Source organism: Mirounga angustirostris, unplaced genomic scaffold (assembly GCF_029215605.1).
Source record: "Mirounga angustirostris isolate CCGP_5_RB_7025 unplaced genomic scaffold, mMirAng1.0.hap1 SCAF_5, whole genome shotgun sequence".
NCBI classification, from domain to species: Eukaryota; Metazoa; Chordata; class Mammalia; order Carnivora; family Phocidae; genus Mirounga; species Mirounga angustirostris.
Window position 1 is genome coordinate 153,803,448 of NW_026991713.1, and position 17,808 is coordinate 153,821,255.

At 43.2% G+C, this 17,808-nt stretch overlaps 1 protein-coding gene across 5 annotated transcripts in view; it reads right to left on the reverse strand.

Moving 5' to 3' along the window:
- SMG1 (SMG1 nonsense mediated mRNA decay associated PI3K related kinase) overlaps positions 1 to 7,975 on the reverse strand; it is a 104,329-nt gene extending 96,354 nt beyond the window's left edge. For 3 of the 5 annotated variants that reach the window (XM_064592585.1, XM_045875059.3, XM_045875061.3), the window contains exon 1: positions 7,518 to 7,975. In XM_064592585.1, the coding sequence (XP_064448655.1) occupies positions 7,518 to 7,609 (92 nt within the window). In that variant the 5' untranslated portion in view covers positions 7,610 to 7,975. The remainder of the gene's footprint in view (positions 1 to 7,517) is intronic. The other 2 variants (XM_064592586.1, XM_064592587.1) reach the window with 1 other exon arrangement.
- Positions 7,976 to 17,808: the final 9,833 nt, after the last annotated feature.

The window sequence follows — 17,808 nt, forward strand, 5'->3', positions numbered from 1 at the left end:
GCTCCGCACTCAGAGGGGAGCCTGCTTCAAGATACTCTCTCCCTCTGCTCCTCCCCCAGCCCGCTCTCTAATAAATAAATCTTTAAATAAATAAATAAACAAATATGGGAAGCCTTTAAAAGGTTTTTAAATAGGGGCGCTTGGGTGGCTCAGTCAGTTAAACATCTGACTTGATTTCAGCTCAGGTCATGATCTCAGGGTTGTGAGACTGAGCCCCACACTGGGCTCTGCATTGGGTGTGGAGCCTGCTTAAGATCCTCTCTCCCCCTCTCCCTCTGGCCCCTTTTCTCTCTCTCTCAAAAATAAAATATTAATAAATAAAAGTTTTTAAAATAAACATGAGATCCTAGACATACTATGTTAATATGAATAGCAACATTAAGCTCCAAATAAAAAAATAATTTCCAACAAGAATACAATTCCCTTGGGGCGCCTGCATAACTGTCGTTAAGGGTCTGCCTTCGGCTCAGGTCATGATCCCAGGGTCCTGGGATCAAGCCCTGCACTGGGCTCCCCGCTCCTCAGGAAGCCTGCTTCTCCCTCTTCCACTCCCCCTGCTTCTGTTCCCTGTCAAATAAATAAATAAAAAATCTTAAAAAAAAAAAAAATACAATTCCCTTTTTTGAAAAGGTATGAAGGAAGATTAATATGAAAAAAGTAATTCACCATGTTGAGAAATCTGTTGATTCTGGAAAATTTTTTTTTTTACTTTTTTCTTTGGAAGCTCTACTCCCAACATGGAAGTTGATTTCAACTCAGGACCCCGAAATCAAGAGTCGCATGCTCTCTACTGACCGAGCCAGCCAGGTGCCCCTGGTTCTGGAAAATTTTTATTTTTCATTCATTCCCCATCAGCAGGCATACAACAAGGACTCAGGCATTCTAGTGGAATGCCAGAAGGGACAACCCAGTGCTTAACTTTTTAGTGATTAGATTGTTTAAATAATGTACATATATGTACAATAGATATGGGGTAAGATGTCAATGTGTAAAAGACCTTTAAATATGTGAGCAAGGTATTTTTTTCAAGAATGGATAAAACCTATGAATCTTAAATGAAAATATTTTTTCTTCTGTAAAAGATCTGGCGACACTAGAACAATGTCTCTTTAAACCTGTTCAATCAGCTTATTTAAATTGCTGCCTCAGGCTAACCAGGCTGCTCTACAAGGAACAGCTCCCCTCAAAATGCCTCCCACAGTAACAGTGTTATAAACTAGAGTTAACTCTAAATACAAATTTGCAGAATTCCATTTTCATGTATTTACTTGAGGAAGGACCCTCAAATATCGAGTGTATACTATTTTTTAAGAAAGCTCATGACCCCAAGATCAAGAGTCACATGCTCTACCAACTGAGCCAGCCAGGCATCCCTAGTAACTGATGCACTAGCAGGTAAGAAGGGATGCAGAGGTAAAACCATTAAGATGCATGCACATGTGAAAGTCGTGTTTTATTGGGGATGACACACAGGAAAATTTCATACAGTGTTATGTGCAATGAAGAAAACCCAGGGTGAAATGTTAGAGAAGGATACCTCTTCTCAGTGAGGGGTGACATTTACGCTGAGACAGCATGAGGGCATCCAGGTCATTGTACTCTGAGAAGAGCAATCCAGACAGTAGCTACAAAGCAAGAACAGTGCATGCAAAGGCCCTAAGGCAGAAATGAACTTCGGGAGTGCTTTAGGGCAAGTAAGACACAGAAGCAGGGGAGAAAAGGACAGACTCAGCCCTCAGGGACTTAAGAGATCAATCACTTAAGTGATAAGCACAAGTTAGCTTTCACTGTAGAACTGCTGCAAGAGAAGAGGGATCACAGGGGGTAGAAGTAGCAGGGTAGGAATTTTAAGGTAAGTACAAGGTTTAAACTGGGCAGAGCCTGGAAAACAAGCAGCAGTAGGTATCCAGAGGGTAAAGAAAGGTACATGAACCTGCAGCTGATAGGAATAAACTTAGCCAAGAAGAGGCGATCTTGTGTATCCCAGGACTGAAATGTCTGAAGAAGTTAAGGAGCAAGCCACCATCTCAAACTGTTTTCAAATGATCTTTAGATATCCCAAGAAAGTATGTTTATAGCAAAAAAAAAAAAAAAAAAAAAAAAGAAATATGTTGAAGACAACAAGATTATCAATCCACAGAAACAATAAGTTGGTAATAAATCGTAAGAATATTCTAAGATTTCCTTTCTACGGTAAATTTTAAGGCAAGATCTACCTGTACACAGTTGGGGGGTTGGGGAGCAGGGGTGGAAAGGGAGTGTAATCCAACTGAAAATCAATTATGTATCTGTATCTTGAGTGGGGTCATACATTTGTCAAAATTCACTTAAGATCTATACATATATCAATATCATCTAAAAAAAAGTAACAGTGGAGTACAAAAAAGAATTCAGGAGAGGAAATACACAATCAACTAATACAAATGGAGAAAAACTAACACTATAAAAACACAAATGTCAAAATAGGAACTTATAATAGGTTACACTCCACATTCTTAAAAAATTAAAGTGTAATAAACTTGAATATTTCATATAGAAACTAAACCACAAAATACCTGCAATCTCTACTGTTAGGCCTCATACAAAAGGTGATATGTTTTATTCTGTAGTCCCCCAAAAAAATGAGCTCTGAGAAAACTTTAAGATAGGGGCGCCTGGGTGGCTCAGTCGTTAAGCGTCTGCCTTCAGCTCAGGTCATGATCCCAGGGTCCTGGGATCGAGTCCCACATCAGGCTCCCTGCTCGGCGGGAAGCCTGCTTCTCCCTCTCCCACTCCCCCTGCTTGTGTTCCCGCTCTCACTGTGTCTCTCTCTGTCAAATAAATAAATAAAAAATCTTAAAAAAAAAAAAAGAAAACTTTAAGATAGCCAAAGACAGGTAACCAAAATAGTAACAACATGAAGAGACACCAAACAACTGCTTGTGTGAATCCATAAAGGGAGGTCCACTGAAAAGAACCCCAGGGATTTATTTTAGGTGATTAGAAAAAGTAAGAAAGGCAAGTAAGCAGATATCTACTATATGCAAGGCAGTGAAGGCAGAAAATCTTAAATTTAAAAGTAGTGAGAATTCAAATAAACCAACAAACAAAAAGCAAAAACACACCCATAAATACAGAGAACAAACTGATGGCTGCCAGAGGGGAGCAGGGTGGGGGAATGGGAAAATGGGTGCATAAGGAATATAGGGGAGAAAAAAAAAAAAGTTGTGAGAATTCATTGTTCACAAAAGACACCATGGGGGGCGCCTGGGTGGCTCAGTCGTTAAGCATCTGTCTTTGGCTCAGGTCATGATCCCGGGGTCCTGGGATCGAGCCCCGCATCGGGCTCCCTGCTCTGCGGAAGCCTGTTTCTCCCTCTCTCACTCCCCCTGCTTGTGTTGCCTCTCTCACTGTGTCTCTCTTTGTCAAATAAATAAATAAATAAATAAAACCTTAAAAAAAAAAAAAAAAAAAGACACCATGGACCACACTATATTTTCTGTGTATGATCATTCCATTTAAGAGTCCTAACCTAAACTGAATTGTGAGCAGACCATCCTCAATCAACACCAGATAACTCATGAGGGGCTTTTGCTTATGGAAATTCCCACATACTGGGCTGAATACTTTTGTCTGAATTTAAATCATGAATTACAAACAGAATATTCAGGTATTTAGCAGTCTCTTTAAGCTATGATTCAAGGCCTACAATACAGCTCCAATATAGCTTTGGACCTCTATCTCTTATCTGTACCACTCCTCAAAACTACCCCATCCTTCTAATCAAACTGGAAATTTTTTACCAAGGACAACTTGCATTTGCCACTTCCTTACTTTGGGGGGGGTTGAGAACCCCCCAAATTTACTGTCAAAATAGATCAATTTCATGGTCCTGCTGCTCCCTTCTCAACTGCACAGTTTTTCATCCTCTGGCTCTCCAGGTTTTAAACTCTATTAATTACATATAAAAATATCAAAAATTATATCACAATTAATATCCATATAATACTTCACCTTTCCCAAGTCCTTTCTCCCATATTAACCTATAACCTCCTTAAACATAGTGGCTCTATTAGTCATAAAAATCCCTCAAGGATCAATATTTCCTAAAGCCAAATGTTTTCATTGCATTAGAATGTTACATAATCTCCTGTTATTAAAATACCGTCCAGTTATGGTCCCAACTTAAAAAGGAACCAAAACAGAAGGGGAAAAAAGGTTCAATTTAAGGATGTAATTGCCAAATGTTTCATGAAGCATGTTTTATTATATAATGGAAAACACAAACTTTCCCCACAAATTAAACACCCATACACAGTTATCTGATAAACCCCCATAGTGTACTTGAAAATCTGTGGTACAGAATTGGTAACCATTAAATTCTACTAAAGCTCTATTTATGGTTATAAAATATGTAACTCCACTTCATTTTTCTTTAATGTATTTCACTGTATTATGTATCTGTGGACATCAAATAGTATACAGATTCATAAAAGGCTGAAGAGACAACTCTGATTTCAAAAATCCAGTTTCTCACAATGCCAGACATACTAGTTTCTGGCTTTTCTACCTTCACAACACTCTTCCTGTTTTTTGGTCTGTGACAACAGAGAATAAAGGTACTTGTACTTTTGATAACTTTAATCTGTCTACATTCTACCAAAAATGGAAGCTATTTTTAATATACAGTTTTATCATTATAGAACTGTAGAAAGGTTTTAAGTTTGGGCACTGTAAAACATCCAATATAAATCTGTTAAAGTTCTAAGACTCCAAAGTGTAGAAGTAAAATCTTATTTTCTGTTGACCTGAATGCTTCCGAACTAATCTATATTTGACTCCAATGTCAAATTAGTCATGTCATTTTGGAATATTAAAACATATAATAATTATATATTTACTTTCAAAAAGTCATTCCAACCTCTATCTTGATTGGCACAACTAGAAGATTATATTCCAAAACAAAGTCAAGAAAAGGACATACGTTGGCTAGTGGCAATGATAAAACCATTCATTTTGCCTAATCATTCTTAAATCTTAATTGAGAGTATAGTGAATGAAAAGGAAGACTATCAACCAGTGCTTTATAAATGCTTTCTGCTAAAGGTAGGCTTCTATCAAGGATGGGCTTGCTCTTTTGCCATTTGACACTAGTCTATTCAGCCACCTGGAACACTTCCTGTCAATATGTGTGAAGATCATGTGTGGCCACGACTGGCTCAAAAGTCGGTTTCCAAACTGACAAATTAACACTAAGAGAAACCGAAAAGAATTGTTTTTTTATACCCCACTTGTTCAAAAGTCTAAACCTAAGAAAATAATAAAAATAAAATCAGAGAAGTAATGGTACAGAAAGGCAAATAATTTTTCTAAAAACCAAAATGATTCACATGCACCATAAGCAATCTGCCTGCATTTGAAGATGTTTAGAAAAATAAATAAATATCCATTTAAACCAAACCTCTATTCTGTCAGTTAACTGGAGTCTGTCACCTTTCTGAAGAGCGGACAGAATAACAACCTCAAATTTAACTTATGAAAATTATAACTTGGCAAACAAGGTTCTTTACTGGCTGTTTAACAAAACAACTATGGCAACCCCACAAATAAATCAAGTTCTGCTATGGGATACTGTCCTTACTTCTCCGTTCCCTCTTCTACAAAAAAGTCAGGTATTTCCAACATCCTAACTGTTACGTTAAACTCCATGTAACGAACTATATCTCACAGTATCCCTCTACCTAGGCAATAAGTTCTGAGACTTTGTTACAGAGAATAGCTTCAAAGAAAGCATACATCCTCTCCCCAACAAACACACCACACACAGCCAAGAAATAGAACACATGAAAGAAGAAAACATGGATAATACTAATAATCCATGTATATATTCTATAAATATATAAGCCATTCCATTTCTTATCTGTCAAATGAAGTCAAGTGACCCCAGCAGGTGGCTGCAACTTCACTACTCCATTTATTTAGAATTACAAGCTACAATTCATTCTTTTCCAAAAGCTCTAGGATTATTTGTGAGGAGCACTTCAGTCTTGTAAAGGGATACTAAATTTTTTCATATACGCTGACCACAATACTGCAAAATAATGGAAAATCCACCGTCAAAGAGCTGTCAAATTCAAGCTCATTAATCATCTAATTTCATTAGATAGAAAAAAAACCTATTTCACACATTTCAATGAAAATATAAAACAACTAAGAATATCAATTACAGATAACAATTACTTAAAGTAGTCAACTGATTGTACTTAAAGCATTCACAAACCCTAAGTGGTCAAGGACAAGTAAAGCTATGCTTTTCAAACAATTTTTTTTTAAACTACTTAACTTCTCAATTCTAGAGTCAAGCATTAACTTTTAAAGTCACCTAGTTATATACAAATGTTCTCAACAGACATAAGATTTGGGAAGGCACATTAAACAGACTAAGATTTGCTACCACCCATTCACCCAAAGGATTTTTCTATCAAGTCTTAAAATGTTACATTCTAACATCTTAACAAATTATTTCCAGCACTGCTGAAGTTACATGTAACCATCAGGAAGCCAAAGTCATCCCAACAAACTGTCTTAACACTTACTTGACCAGTTACAGGTCAATCATAATTCAGGCGTGCTTCAAAGTACGAAAACTCCACGAATCAACTAACCCTAAAACATTATATACATTTAGGAAGTTTTTCTAGACACTCAGTCCTAAATTAGACACAAGTGTGCCCCATGATTAATGATAAACAAACAAAAAGTGTATATAAAAAAAGTTGATGCTCCAAATATATTCAATTCCAAGGAGGCTCCAAAGAGGTCTGAGACCAAATGCCCTCCATGCAAGAAGAAATTCTCTACTCCTCTCAGGGTCTGCTCAAAACACCAAGTATGAATTGCTCGCCACCAGAGGAAATGCCCCTGCACTTGGGGAAAACTTCATTTCCCAGGACGAGAGTGGTCGGCCTCATCAACAGTCACAACCTCATTTCATGCCCCACAACTGCCCTGCCCAAAGTCAGATTAAACCCCTGGAGTGTTGGGGGTTTTGTTTTTTGAAATGTTAACACGTGGGGGGGAGGGCTCACAGAAGGGATCATAGTTAAGGAGCTCTTTTACGTGGGGGCTTAGAGGATGAGGGACCAAAAAGTGAATGGGTAACAGAGAGGGTCCTGGACTCCCAGGATCCCCCAACTCAAATTCCAACTTGGTGGGTGGTAACCAGAAAGTCCCCCCCCACCACCAGGCCCCTTTCTTCACCCTTCTTGACCCAACTCCTAGGCCAGTGCCTTTGCCGGGCGCCCTGGGTCTCAGCTCCAGCCCCGAAACTGAAATGCAGAGGGGAGACATTTAGGCCTCGCCTCCCACGGCCTTCCTCCCCCAGCCGGGGCGGGAGGGGACCCAGGAAGCCGCGCTCGGTTCCCGGGGGGGGAGTGGAGGGCCTAGGCCGCGCCTCCCAGCCGGATGGCCCTAGGCCTCGGCCCGCCCGAGGCGCGGCCCGGGGGTCGGGGCGGCGGACTGGGTGCCGGCTCACCCACCTGGGTTGCCAGTCATTCCAGCTCCGCGGGTACTTGGTGCCGCCGCCGCCGCCGCCGCTGCTCAGCCGAGACCCCGGGGCTCTGCGGCTCATTACCTTCCCCGACACGACATGGCCAAGCGCCGCCGCCCAAAGAAGCGCGAGTCGCCGCCCGAACCGACCGCCGCCGACACTCCGCTCCCGCCCGGGGCTTAGGAGGAAGCCGAAGAGGAGGAGGAGATGGAGGAGGCGGCAGAGGGCGGGGGAGGCGGACGGCCGTTCCGGGTTCCGCCTGAGCCCGCAGCGCAGGACGAGGAGGGGGGGGTGGCGCCGCAAGGGGGAGGCGGAGGAAGAGGAGGCGACGTCTCTTCCAGGGCCGAGGGCGGCCCGCGACGCCGGGACCCAAGAGGAAGAGGACGGCGAGGAGGAGGCGGTGGCAGCGGCTCCTCACGCTCACACAGCCACGGCTTCCCCGCCTCCCGGCTCCGCCCGCCGCGCCGCCGCTACCGCACGGCATGCTGGGAGCGAGGGGCGGTGCCGGCGCCCGCCGGGCCAGGAGAGGGGTGGGGCCGGCTACGGGGGCGGGGCCGTCCACGGGGGCGGGGCCGGCTACGGGGGGCGGGGCCGGGCGGGCGGGCGCGGCGAGCGGGTCGTCCTCCCGCGCCCGGAGCTTGCCTCCACTCCCCGGGGACCGCGCTAAGGTCTCCGCCCCGCCGCGGGGGATCATGGGAGAGGGGAATCTCCGCCACCACCCCCACGCGCACACCCTCCCAAATGCTCTCCCGAAAGCACCAGACCCGGGAGGGTTGGCAGTCGGGTGTAAACAGGCATCCAATAAAGGACCTGGGGTGCCCTTTGCGCGCGCGCTCACAACGACGCGCGCGCACACGCAGGTATCCCTTTAGGGCTCACGTGTGCCCATTTTCCCCACCCTATACGGTAAAAAGTAAAAATGAAAAAGAGAGAGGGTGGATAGCCACCTACCCAGCCCCCACCTGAAATGTGCCCATGGAGTCCTTACATCTCGCCCGTCTCTTCACATTGTAAAAAACTAGAGGGTGCCCCGCAATCCCTGTCCCCTGCAATGTGAAATGTGCTTAGAAATTCTCCCACCTTATACTTGCCCACCTTCCCCACCGGAAAGAATCTGGCTGGTAGGGGCAGAGTTGCACACCTGAGCACATCCCCCCACCCCCACGGTGCCCCGGAAAGATTTCACTAAAGCATCTGATACATAATGTGGATGCAGATGCACAGAGGAAAGCTGAGCAAGATGCACATCAAACAGGGGAGGTCCCTTTGGGGAGGATAGTCAAGAGTGTCTTTACGTCAACACAGAGGGTCTTAACCCATTTTACGTTGCAAGAAGACAGTCTATTTTTTTGTGTAATTAAAAATTGTTATCTAAAGTACTTGAAAAAAAAATAAATTAAATTTTAAAAAGTTAAAGAAAATCACCTTGGCTGCAGCGTGACAAATTTCCATAGGCTAGATTCCCAGAAGCGGAATTACTGGGGGAACGATATTAACAATTTTGAGTCTTTTTCAAAGATTTTATTTATTTGACAGAGAGATACAGCGAGAGAGGGAACACAAGCAGCGGGAGTGGGAGAGGGAAAGCAGGCTTCCCGCGGAGCAGGGAGCCCGATGTGGGGCTCGATCCCAGGACCCTGGGACCATGACCTGAGCCGAAGGCAGACGCTTAACGACTGAGCCACCCAGGCACCCCTTTAACTTTTTTTAAAGATTTCACTTAAAAATATATATTTTATTTATTTATTTTTGTGAGAGAGAGAGAGAGAGGGAGCAGGGAAGGGGCAGAGGGAGAAGCAGACTCCCCACTGAGCAGGGAGGTCACGTGTGACTTCATCCCAGGACCCTGGGATCATGACCTGAGCCGAAGGCAGACACTTAACTGACTGAGCCACCCAGGCCCTAAAGATTTCACTTTTTTTTTTTTTTTTTTTTTTTTAGTAATCTCTACATGCAACATGGGGCTCGAACTTACAACTCCAATATCAAGAGTCGCATGCTCAGCCAGGCGAGTCAGTGATTTTCTTTTCCAATAAAAATCAGATCATGTCACCATCTTACTTAAAACCTATTAATGGCTTCCCATTCTTCTTAGGATAAAACTAAGAGCCTACAGGAGTCTATAAAAGCTAGTTTCTTCTTTTTTTTTTAAGATTTTATTTATTTATTTATTAGAGAGCGAGCAAGCAACAGCATGAGAGAGGAGAGGATCAGAGGGAGAAGCAGGCTCCCCGCTGAGCCGGGAGCCCGATGTGGGACTCGATCCCAGGCCCCTGGGATCATGACCTGAGCCGAAGGCAGTCGCTTAACCAACGGAGCCATCCAGGCACCCATATAAAAGCTAGTTTCTTCTACGTTGTAAACATCTTACCCAAACAGCTCATACTCAGAACAAGATCCTACTGGTGGTTATCAATTTTGTCTTCATAGTAAAATCCCCACACCTAGGCTGCACCCCGGACCAATTAAATCTGAATTTCAGGCATCAGTCTTTTTTTTTTTTTTTAAGTAATCTCTAAGCCCAAAGTGGGGCTCAAATTCACGACCCTCAGATCAAGAGTTGCATGCTCTGCAGACCTGAGCCAACCAAGGGCTCCCAGGCATCAGTATATTTTTAAGGCTTCCACAGGGGATTCTAAAGTGCAACCAAGGGCACCTGGGTGGCTCAGTTGGTTAAGTGACTGCCTTCAGCTCAGGTCTTGATCCCAGGATCCTGGGATCCAGTCCCACATCGCGAGCTCCCCCTGCTCTGTGGGGAGCTTGCTTCTCCCTCTCCCTCTGCCTGTCACTCCCCCTGCTTGTGCTCTCTCTGTGTCAAATAAATAAGTAAAATCTTTTAAAAAAATAAAAGTAAAAAATATGAAGCGTAACCAAGACTGAGAAATACCACCTTCAAGCCCTTAAGCCCTGAAAAAGTTTATTGGTGTCCCCCTACCCCCAACCTTGCCTCCCAGTATATGTGAGTTTTAAAAACAATTCTAGGGGCGCCTGGGTGGCTCAGTCGTTAAGCATCTGCCTTCAGCTCAGGTCATGATCCCAGGGTCCTGGAATCGAGCCCCGTGTCGGGCTCCCTGCTCCGCGGGAAGCCTGCTTCTCCCTCTCCCACTCCCCCTGCTTGTGTTCCCTCTCTCACTGTGTCTCTCTCTGTCAAATAAATAAATAAAATCTTTAAAAAAAATAAAAACAATTCTAAACCACTGGGGGGTAGAAAAAGAAGAAGTGAAAGACCAGTTTTTCCCATGGCAACTACTTGGATACTTAAAAAAAAAATACATCAAATGTGATCAACTCTCAAAACTTTCAAAAAAATGTTATCTTGTTTCTTTTGGTGGTTCTGCTTCGGGGCTCCCTTAGCACTTCTCCCCTCCACTCCAATCATAGGGACTGATTTTCTGTTCTTCCCTCTGCCTGCAATGCCTTTCCTATATTTGTTGCCATCAGGGTTGGGACTTGGGTGAGGTGAGTGAAGTGCCTAGGGTGCCAAATTGAAGGAGGCACTCGCTCTCAAGGTCATGTGCAGACAGACCTGCCAGTGAGTGCCTCCCTAATATTTGGGGGTCTAGGCACCTCATCTGCCTCACCTTAGTCCTTGCACTGTTTTCCATGACCCATCTCAATTATTCTGAGAGGTTTTCCATGACCTCCCTGCCCAATGCCCTTATTAGGGACTCTCTGTCACACACCCTATTTCTTTTCTTGGCAGCACCCATCACTATCTGCAAGTATTGGGTTTCTTCGCACATTTATTATCTGTCTCACTCTTAGAATAGGAGCTCTATCTGTGAAAGCAAAGTCCACACCTGTCCATCTCTACCCCATGGATCCTCAGCACACAGCACAGCACCTGACCCAGAGTAAACACTCAAAAAATAGTTGTTAATGGAAGAATGAAATGGAAATTATCTAAAATATGAACCAAGATTGATACAAAAGTATTATTCTCATTTTTACTTATTAATAGCCCAAAGGTGGGGGGAAAGGAACATTATCTCAATGCTCACCAATAGGAAACTGATTAGGGGACAGTATATTCATAGTTGGAATTTTCTGCAGCCATTAAAAATTATATTTATAGGGGCACCTGGTGGCTCAGTTGGTTAAGCATCTGCCTTCATCTCAAGTCATGATCACAGGGTCCTGGGATCAAGCCCTGAATTGGGCTCCCTGCTCGGTGGGGAGTCTGCTTCCCCCTCTCCCTCTGCTGCTCTCCCTGCTTGTTTCTCTCTCTCTCTCTCTTAAAAACTTATATTTATGAAGAATTCTTAATGAAATCAGGAAAATATTATGTTAATGTGTTTAAAAAAATCATGAGATTCAAAAGTAAATATGTACTGTTTCCTCCTCTCAGTTAAAAAAAAAAGGAGGAGTGATGTGCCTGGGTGGCTCCCTCGGTTAAGCGACTGGCTCTTGATTTCAGCTCAGATCATGATCTCACAGTTGTGAGATCAAGCCCCCTGTTGGGAGTCTGCTTGAAGATTTGCTTTCTCCCTCTCTCTCTGCCCTTCCCCCACGCTCTCTCTCTTTCTCTCAAATAAATAAATCTTTTATTTTATTTTATTTTATTTTATTTTATTTTATTTATTTGAGAGAGAGCACAAACCAGGAAGAGAGGCAGAGGGAGAGGGAGAAGCAGAATCTCCACTGAGCAGGGAGCCCGATGTGGGGCTCAATTCCAGGACACTGGGATCATGACCTGAGCCGAAGGCAGATGCCCAATCAACTGAGCCACCGAGGTTCCCCTCAAATAAATAAAATAAATAAATCTTTAAAAAAAATAAAATAAATAAAAAATAAATAAAAAATAAAAAAGGAGGAGAAAACAGGAAAGAGAAAAAAGGAAAATGCATTAAATGTGCCTAATATTAATGTCCTGTGATCCATGGGATCATGGGTGATTTTTTTTTCTTGCTTATTGCTGGCTTCCTAATTAGAATACAGACATGATAGTTGTAAAACAAAATTTGTTTAAAAACTAAAAGTAAGCATTCAATAATTATGTGTTGAATGAATGGACAAAGAATGGATACCCTCAGGGTGTGGCAGTGACCCACAGAGACCAATTAAATAAACTTTGACCGGGGCACCTGGGTGGCTCAGTCGGTTAAGCGTCTGCCTTCGGCTCAGGTCATGATCTCAAGGTCCTGGGTTCAAGCCCCGCAATGGGCTCCTTGCTCTGTGGGAAGCCTGCTTCTCCCTCTGCCTGCAGCTCCCCCTACTTGTGCTCTCTCTCGTTCTCAAATAAATAAATAAATAAATTTGGCCAACCTATAGAGTCTTAGCTCTAATGATAGAGACCAACTCCAGCTAATGTTTACTGAGCATTTACTAATGCCAGCCACTGAACCAAATGCTCTGTGTGAGTTACTTCATGGAAATTTCCAAAACCACGCTAGGACGTCGGTATCTCTGATGCCAACAGGAACTGAGCAGCCTGCCTAAAGTCACACAGCTGGTAACAGACAAGGACTCTCACAGGCAGGGACAGAAGAGACATATGGTTCTCACCTCACATTTATCAAAGGCCTCAGATTTAGACCTTGGACTTTATTGCCTAATGAGGTTGTTATACACAGAGTCCCAGAGACACACTGATGGGAAAGAAGTCAGGAATTTTAAAATTGTGCACCTTTAAAAAAATAAATAAAATAGGGGCGCCTGGGTGGCTCAGTTGGTTAAGCAACTGCCTTTGGCTCAGGTCATGATCCTGGAGTCCAAGGATCAAGTCCTGCATCGGCTCCCGGCTCAGCGGGAAGTCTGCTTCTCCCTCTGATCCTCCCCCCTCTCATGTGCTCTCTCTCGCTCTCTCAAATAAATAAATAAAATCTTTTAAAAAATAAATAAATAAAATAAAATAGTGCACTCTTACCAGTCCATACCCCTATAGGGGTTATGCATGAATACTTCCTAATAAATGATAATCATTACCTGGTGAATAAGTAATTATAATGCATTATTGGGTTTTTTCCCCTTTGTGTTAAAAGTGTTCAGTTGTAAAAAGAGAACTCCTAAAATACACCATATATTCTGTGCCCTGTTGGCTATTTCTTATACATTCTTATATTTTTTATATCAGAACCTCAAAATCTCTGAGTTGACCTGAGCCTTTAACTTCTGAAAGACCCTGGCATCAGAATCTGAACATAGGCCAACCACAGGGTCCTTAACCACCAGGATTTTTCTAGATAGATCTTCCAAATTTCCTAGATAGAGACTTAAATTGATATCCCAAGTAAACAAAAGCTAAGGCTCTCTCTTGTTTCCTTTAATCCTTAGATCTGGCACAGGACTAACCCCAATTCGGCTCTAAGAATTAAGGAACCCTATTCTCAAACAGGAGACTCAAGTACAAGAGTGATTTTTTCAAATACAATCTTAAAAGCAAATTCACATCATAGAGACATTAAAGCAGATTTTAAAAAAAGAAAAACAGCAGCCCTCTTATACATGCTCCCAGCTAGGAAATCTTTGTCACAGGTCAAGCTCCCTCAGTAAGGGCTATTTTTGAGTTTTCGAGTTGGTGCTTGAAGGAACTTGGCCGGGAAACTCATGACACATTTGAAATCTCCACTTAGGCTGCCTCAGCTTGAGGCAAGGGCCAAGCTTCTATGAATCAGGGCACAAGACGTGCTGCCCAGTGGCTCATGCATTCTCCAAACAATAAAATGGGAGGACGATGATGCCTGGCCAAAGCTATTTGTGACTTATGAAGTGGAGAAAACACAGAGTGAGATTCTCCCAAGCTTGGCCCTGGAGGCAGCCAAGGATTTGCCTGGCTGCTACTAAAAGAACCAGCTCCTTTGCTTCTGAAGATTAAAGCAGTATGTGGGACATACGTAAATAAAATGCAAATTTAGTAAATAAAATCTCCAGCAGTAAATCCTTGCCATGTCTTGTTGGTACAGTTATCATTTAACATTTTAAAAAGATATCCTGTGTATATCTCTTTCCTTTACCTGGTCAATGTCTTTCTGAAGAAGTGGATTGCATGGGAGCAAAACGTTTTGTTTTGAATATTAATCAGCAAGCCAGAGATAACAGAGAGATACCACACCTTCCTTTCTCTCTGGCTTTCAGAAGGATCTCCTAGCAGTCTAGCCTTAGGTTTCTTCCTGTTGTGTTAATCCCTCACTTCTAGAGCCTCTCCCTCAGTTCCTCACCAGCAATAGCCTTCTTATTAACATCTTGCCTAAAGCCACGACCCCCAAGATTGAGTTGAAGAGAAGGGATATTAATGTGTGATGGGGACAGGCAGAGGAAGTATGCAGATGGAAGTTAAAGTTAGGGTAAAGGAGAGTGGTGCCTTTAGTTTTTGTTGTCACTGCTTGGAAGTCACCCAAATCTGATGATGATGGTGATGACACACAATTCATAATAACACTAACATTTATTGGGCACTTGTTACTTGCCAGTTGCGGTGCTAAGGGCTTTATATAACTAGCTCATTGCTCACTGAATCCTCAACCCTAGCACATAAAGTTGGTTGCTCTTCTTCTCATTTTATAGTTGATGAAGCAGAGGTTATAAAGCACATGACTTACCCAAGGTAACATTGCTAGGAAGTAGAGTTGAAATTTTTTTTTTTTAAGATTTTATTTATTTATTTGAGAGAGAGGATGAGAGAGAGCATGAGAGGAAAGAGGGTCAGAGGGAGAAGCAGACTCCCCACTGAGCAGGGAGCCCGATGCGGGACTCGATCCCAGGACTCCAGGATCATGACCTGAGCCGAAGGCAGTCGCTTAACCAACTGAGCCACCCAGGCGCCCGAGTTGAAAATTTTTTAATGATTTTGTTTTCTCAAGTAATCTCTACACCCAACGTGAGGCTCAAACTTACAACCCCGAGATCAAGAGTTGCATGCTCTACCTACTGAGCCAGCCAGGTGCCCCAGGTTTAATTTCGTAAAAGAGTTAAATTGCCTATCAGGTAAGACAGGGGTAAATATTTCCCTCCAGAGCATCTTGCTGACATAGAACCTTTCAGCCTCTTTAGTGGACTGCTGTATGTGTCATAACTGAAACAATCACTTCATCCCATGCCAAAGGAGCAAATGAAGGCTTATTCTGGAAGGTCTTTTGTGCTAAAATGATTTGAAGGTCACACTGCTTGGCACGGTGTTTGGACTGTCCCCCAAGCATGCCACCTCTTAGGGGACCCTCCCTGCTGGGCCCTGGAAGAAGCTTCTCAGAAAAAGCATGATTTCAGGTGGCTTTTGGATGAAGGGGAAGCAGATGGCCGCATATTACATCACCTCAGATAAAGGAAACAAATACGAAAATAATAGGATGTAGAAAAATAATAGCCTAATCTCCAAATCATCAGTGAGTGTTTGGGAAACATTTATTCTCAGCGAATCCCAGGGATAGTAGAGAGCTAATAAATGATGAAGCCTGGCCCTGTGCTCCCCAATTTAAGAGCAGAACCCACCTTTTCTACCATTTTGTTAACATAATAATGATCACTCATCTTAATTATATTTATTTCTTTTTTTTTAAAGATTTTATTTATTTATTTGACACAGAGAGAGACAGCAAAAGAGGGAACACAAGCAAGGGGAGTGGGAGAAGGAGAAGCAGGCTTCCCGCCGAGCAGGGAGCCCGATGCAGGGCTCGATCCCAGGACCCTAGGATCATGACCTGAGCCGAAGGCAGATGCTTAACGACTGAGCCACCCAGGCGCCCCAATTATATTTATTTCTAACCACCACTATTTCTCAAACTCTAGAAGGTAAATATTATCAAATCCTTTTTTTTTTTTTCCATAGGAAGAAACTGCACTTGGAAAATGCAGTGAGTTACCTGCCCCAGGCCACACAGCTTGATAAGTGGCAGAAACTGGGCTACCTAATGCCAAAGACACCCCCTTACCTGAAAACCACCTGAGGGGCCTATAAGGAGGACCATTTTTCTGACCATGTTATAATATACCAAAATGATGCATAGAATTCTAAACACCTAGTCATTTTTACCAGTGAGATATGTTTTGGAGAACCAGGTTTAATTTTTTTTCTCCATATATGTTCATCGAGAGAAACTGGTGGGAGGTATCCCAGAAGGATAGTGGCAGGTATATGTTAACATATTGTGTCTCTTGGTCTCTCTGTTCTATTTTCTGTTTCTAAGTTTTCTCTAATGGAAAAAATGTCACATTGCGAAAATTCTCCCTCAAATAATCCTTCTGTTCTGGTAGATCTCTGCATCCCTAGAACACTGCCATTATATCAAATTCCATATATCCTGCTCCTGAAACCTCCAGGAATAGTGAAATAATTGGATTACCATGCAGCCATGGTATTCTTTTTTTTTTTTTTAAGATTTTATTTATTTATTTGAGAGAGAGAGAATGAGAGACAGAGAGCGCGAGAGGGAAGAGGGCAGAGGGAGAAGCAGACCCCCTGCTGAGCAGGGAGCCCGATGTGGGACTCGATCCCAGGACTCCAGGATCATGACCTGAGCCGAAGGCAGTCGCTTAACCAACTGAGCCACCCAGGAGCCCCAGCCATGGTATTCTATAGAAAACATTCTATATATGTTTATACACGTAGGAGTGGGATCTGTGCAGCTCCATGTGACGTGACCTCCCCACTTAGAAAAGCCCTGAGTTCTCCTTAATGCTTTGCTGCTGCCATCTTGAAATACTTAATGGATTTTGAAGAAGGGGCTCTGCGTTTTCATTTTGCATTAAGACCTACAAGTTATGTAACCGGTTCTGCCTGGTATAACGGGTAGAGCACAGGGGTCAGCAAACTTTTCCTGTAAAAGGCCAGAGAGTAAATATTTTAGACCGTGCAGGCCGTGTGATCTCTGTTGAAACGACTCAACTCTGCCACAGTTGTAGAAAAGCAGCCCGAGCCGATGTCAACGAATGAGTGGGCGGTGCCTCAGCAAAAAATCTAATTACAAAAACAGGCAGCTGGCTATATTTGGTCTACAGGCTATAGCTTGCCCATCCCTGGTAGAGCACGAACTTTCTTAAAGGTATATTATTGCAAGTAATAAGAATAAGAGTCATAACACAGTCCATTTTCCATACACAGACCATGGGAATGTGTGCCTTGGCCGCTGAGAAGCCAAACGGGACAATGCGTGAATGGGTGTACCTGCTACTTTCTATTTGTCCTTGCAGATCTGCTCTCCAGCCTTCTCCTCCCTGCTCTGGGCCCTAGAGGTTGACCTGTATGGGCTGCATCGCAGGGTCCTTGTCCCTGCCTTCTGGGTTGAGTTCTGCCAATAGGAGGCACCACCAGATGGGAGAGTTGGAGCAGAGTGATGTCAGGATGTTTA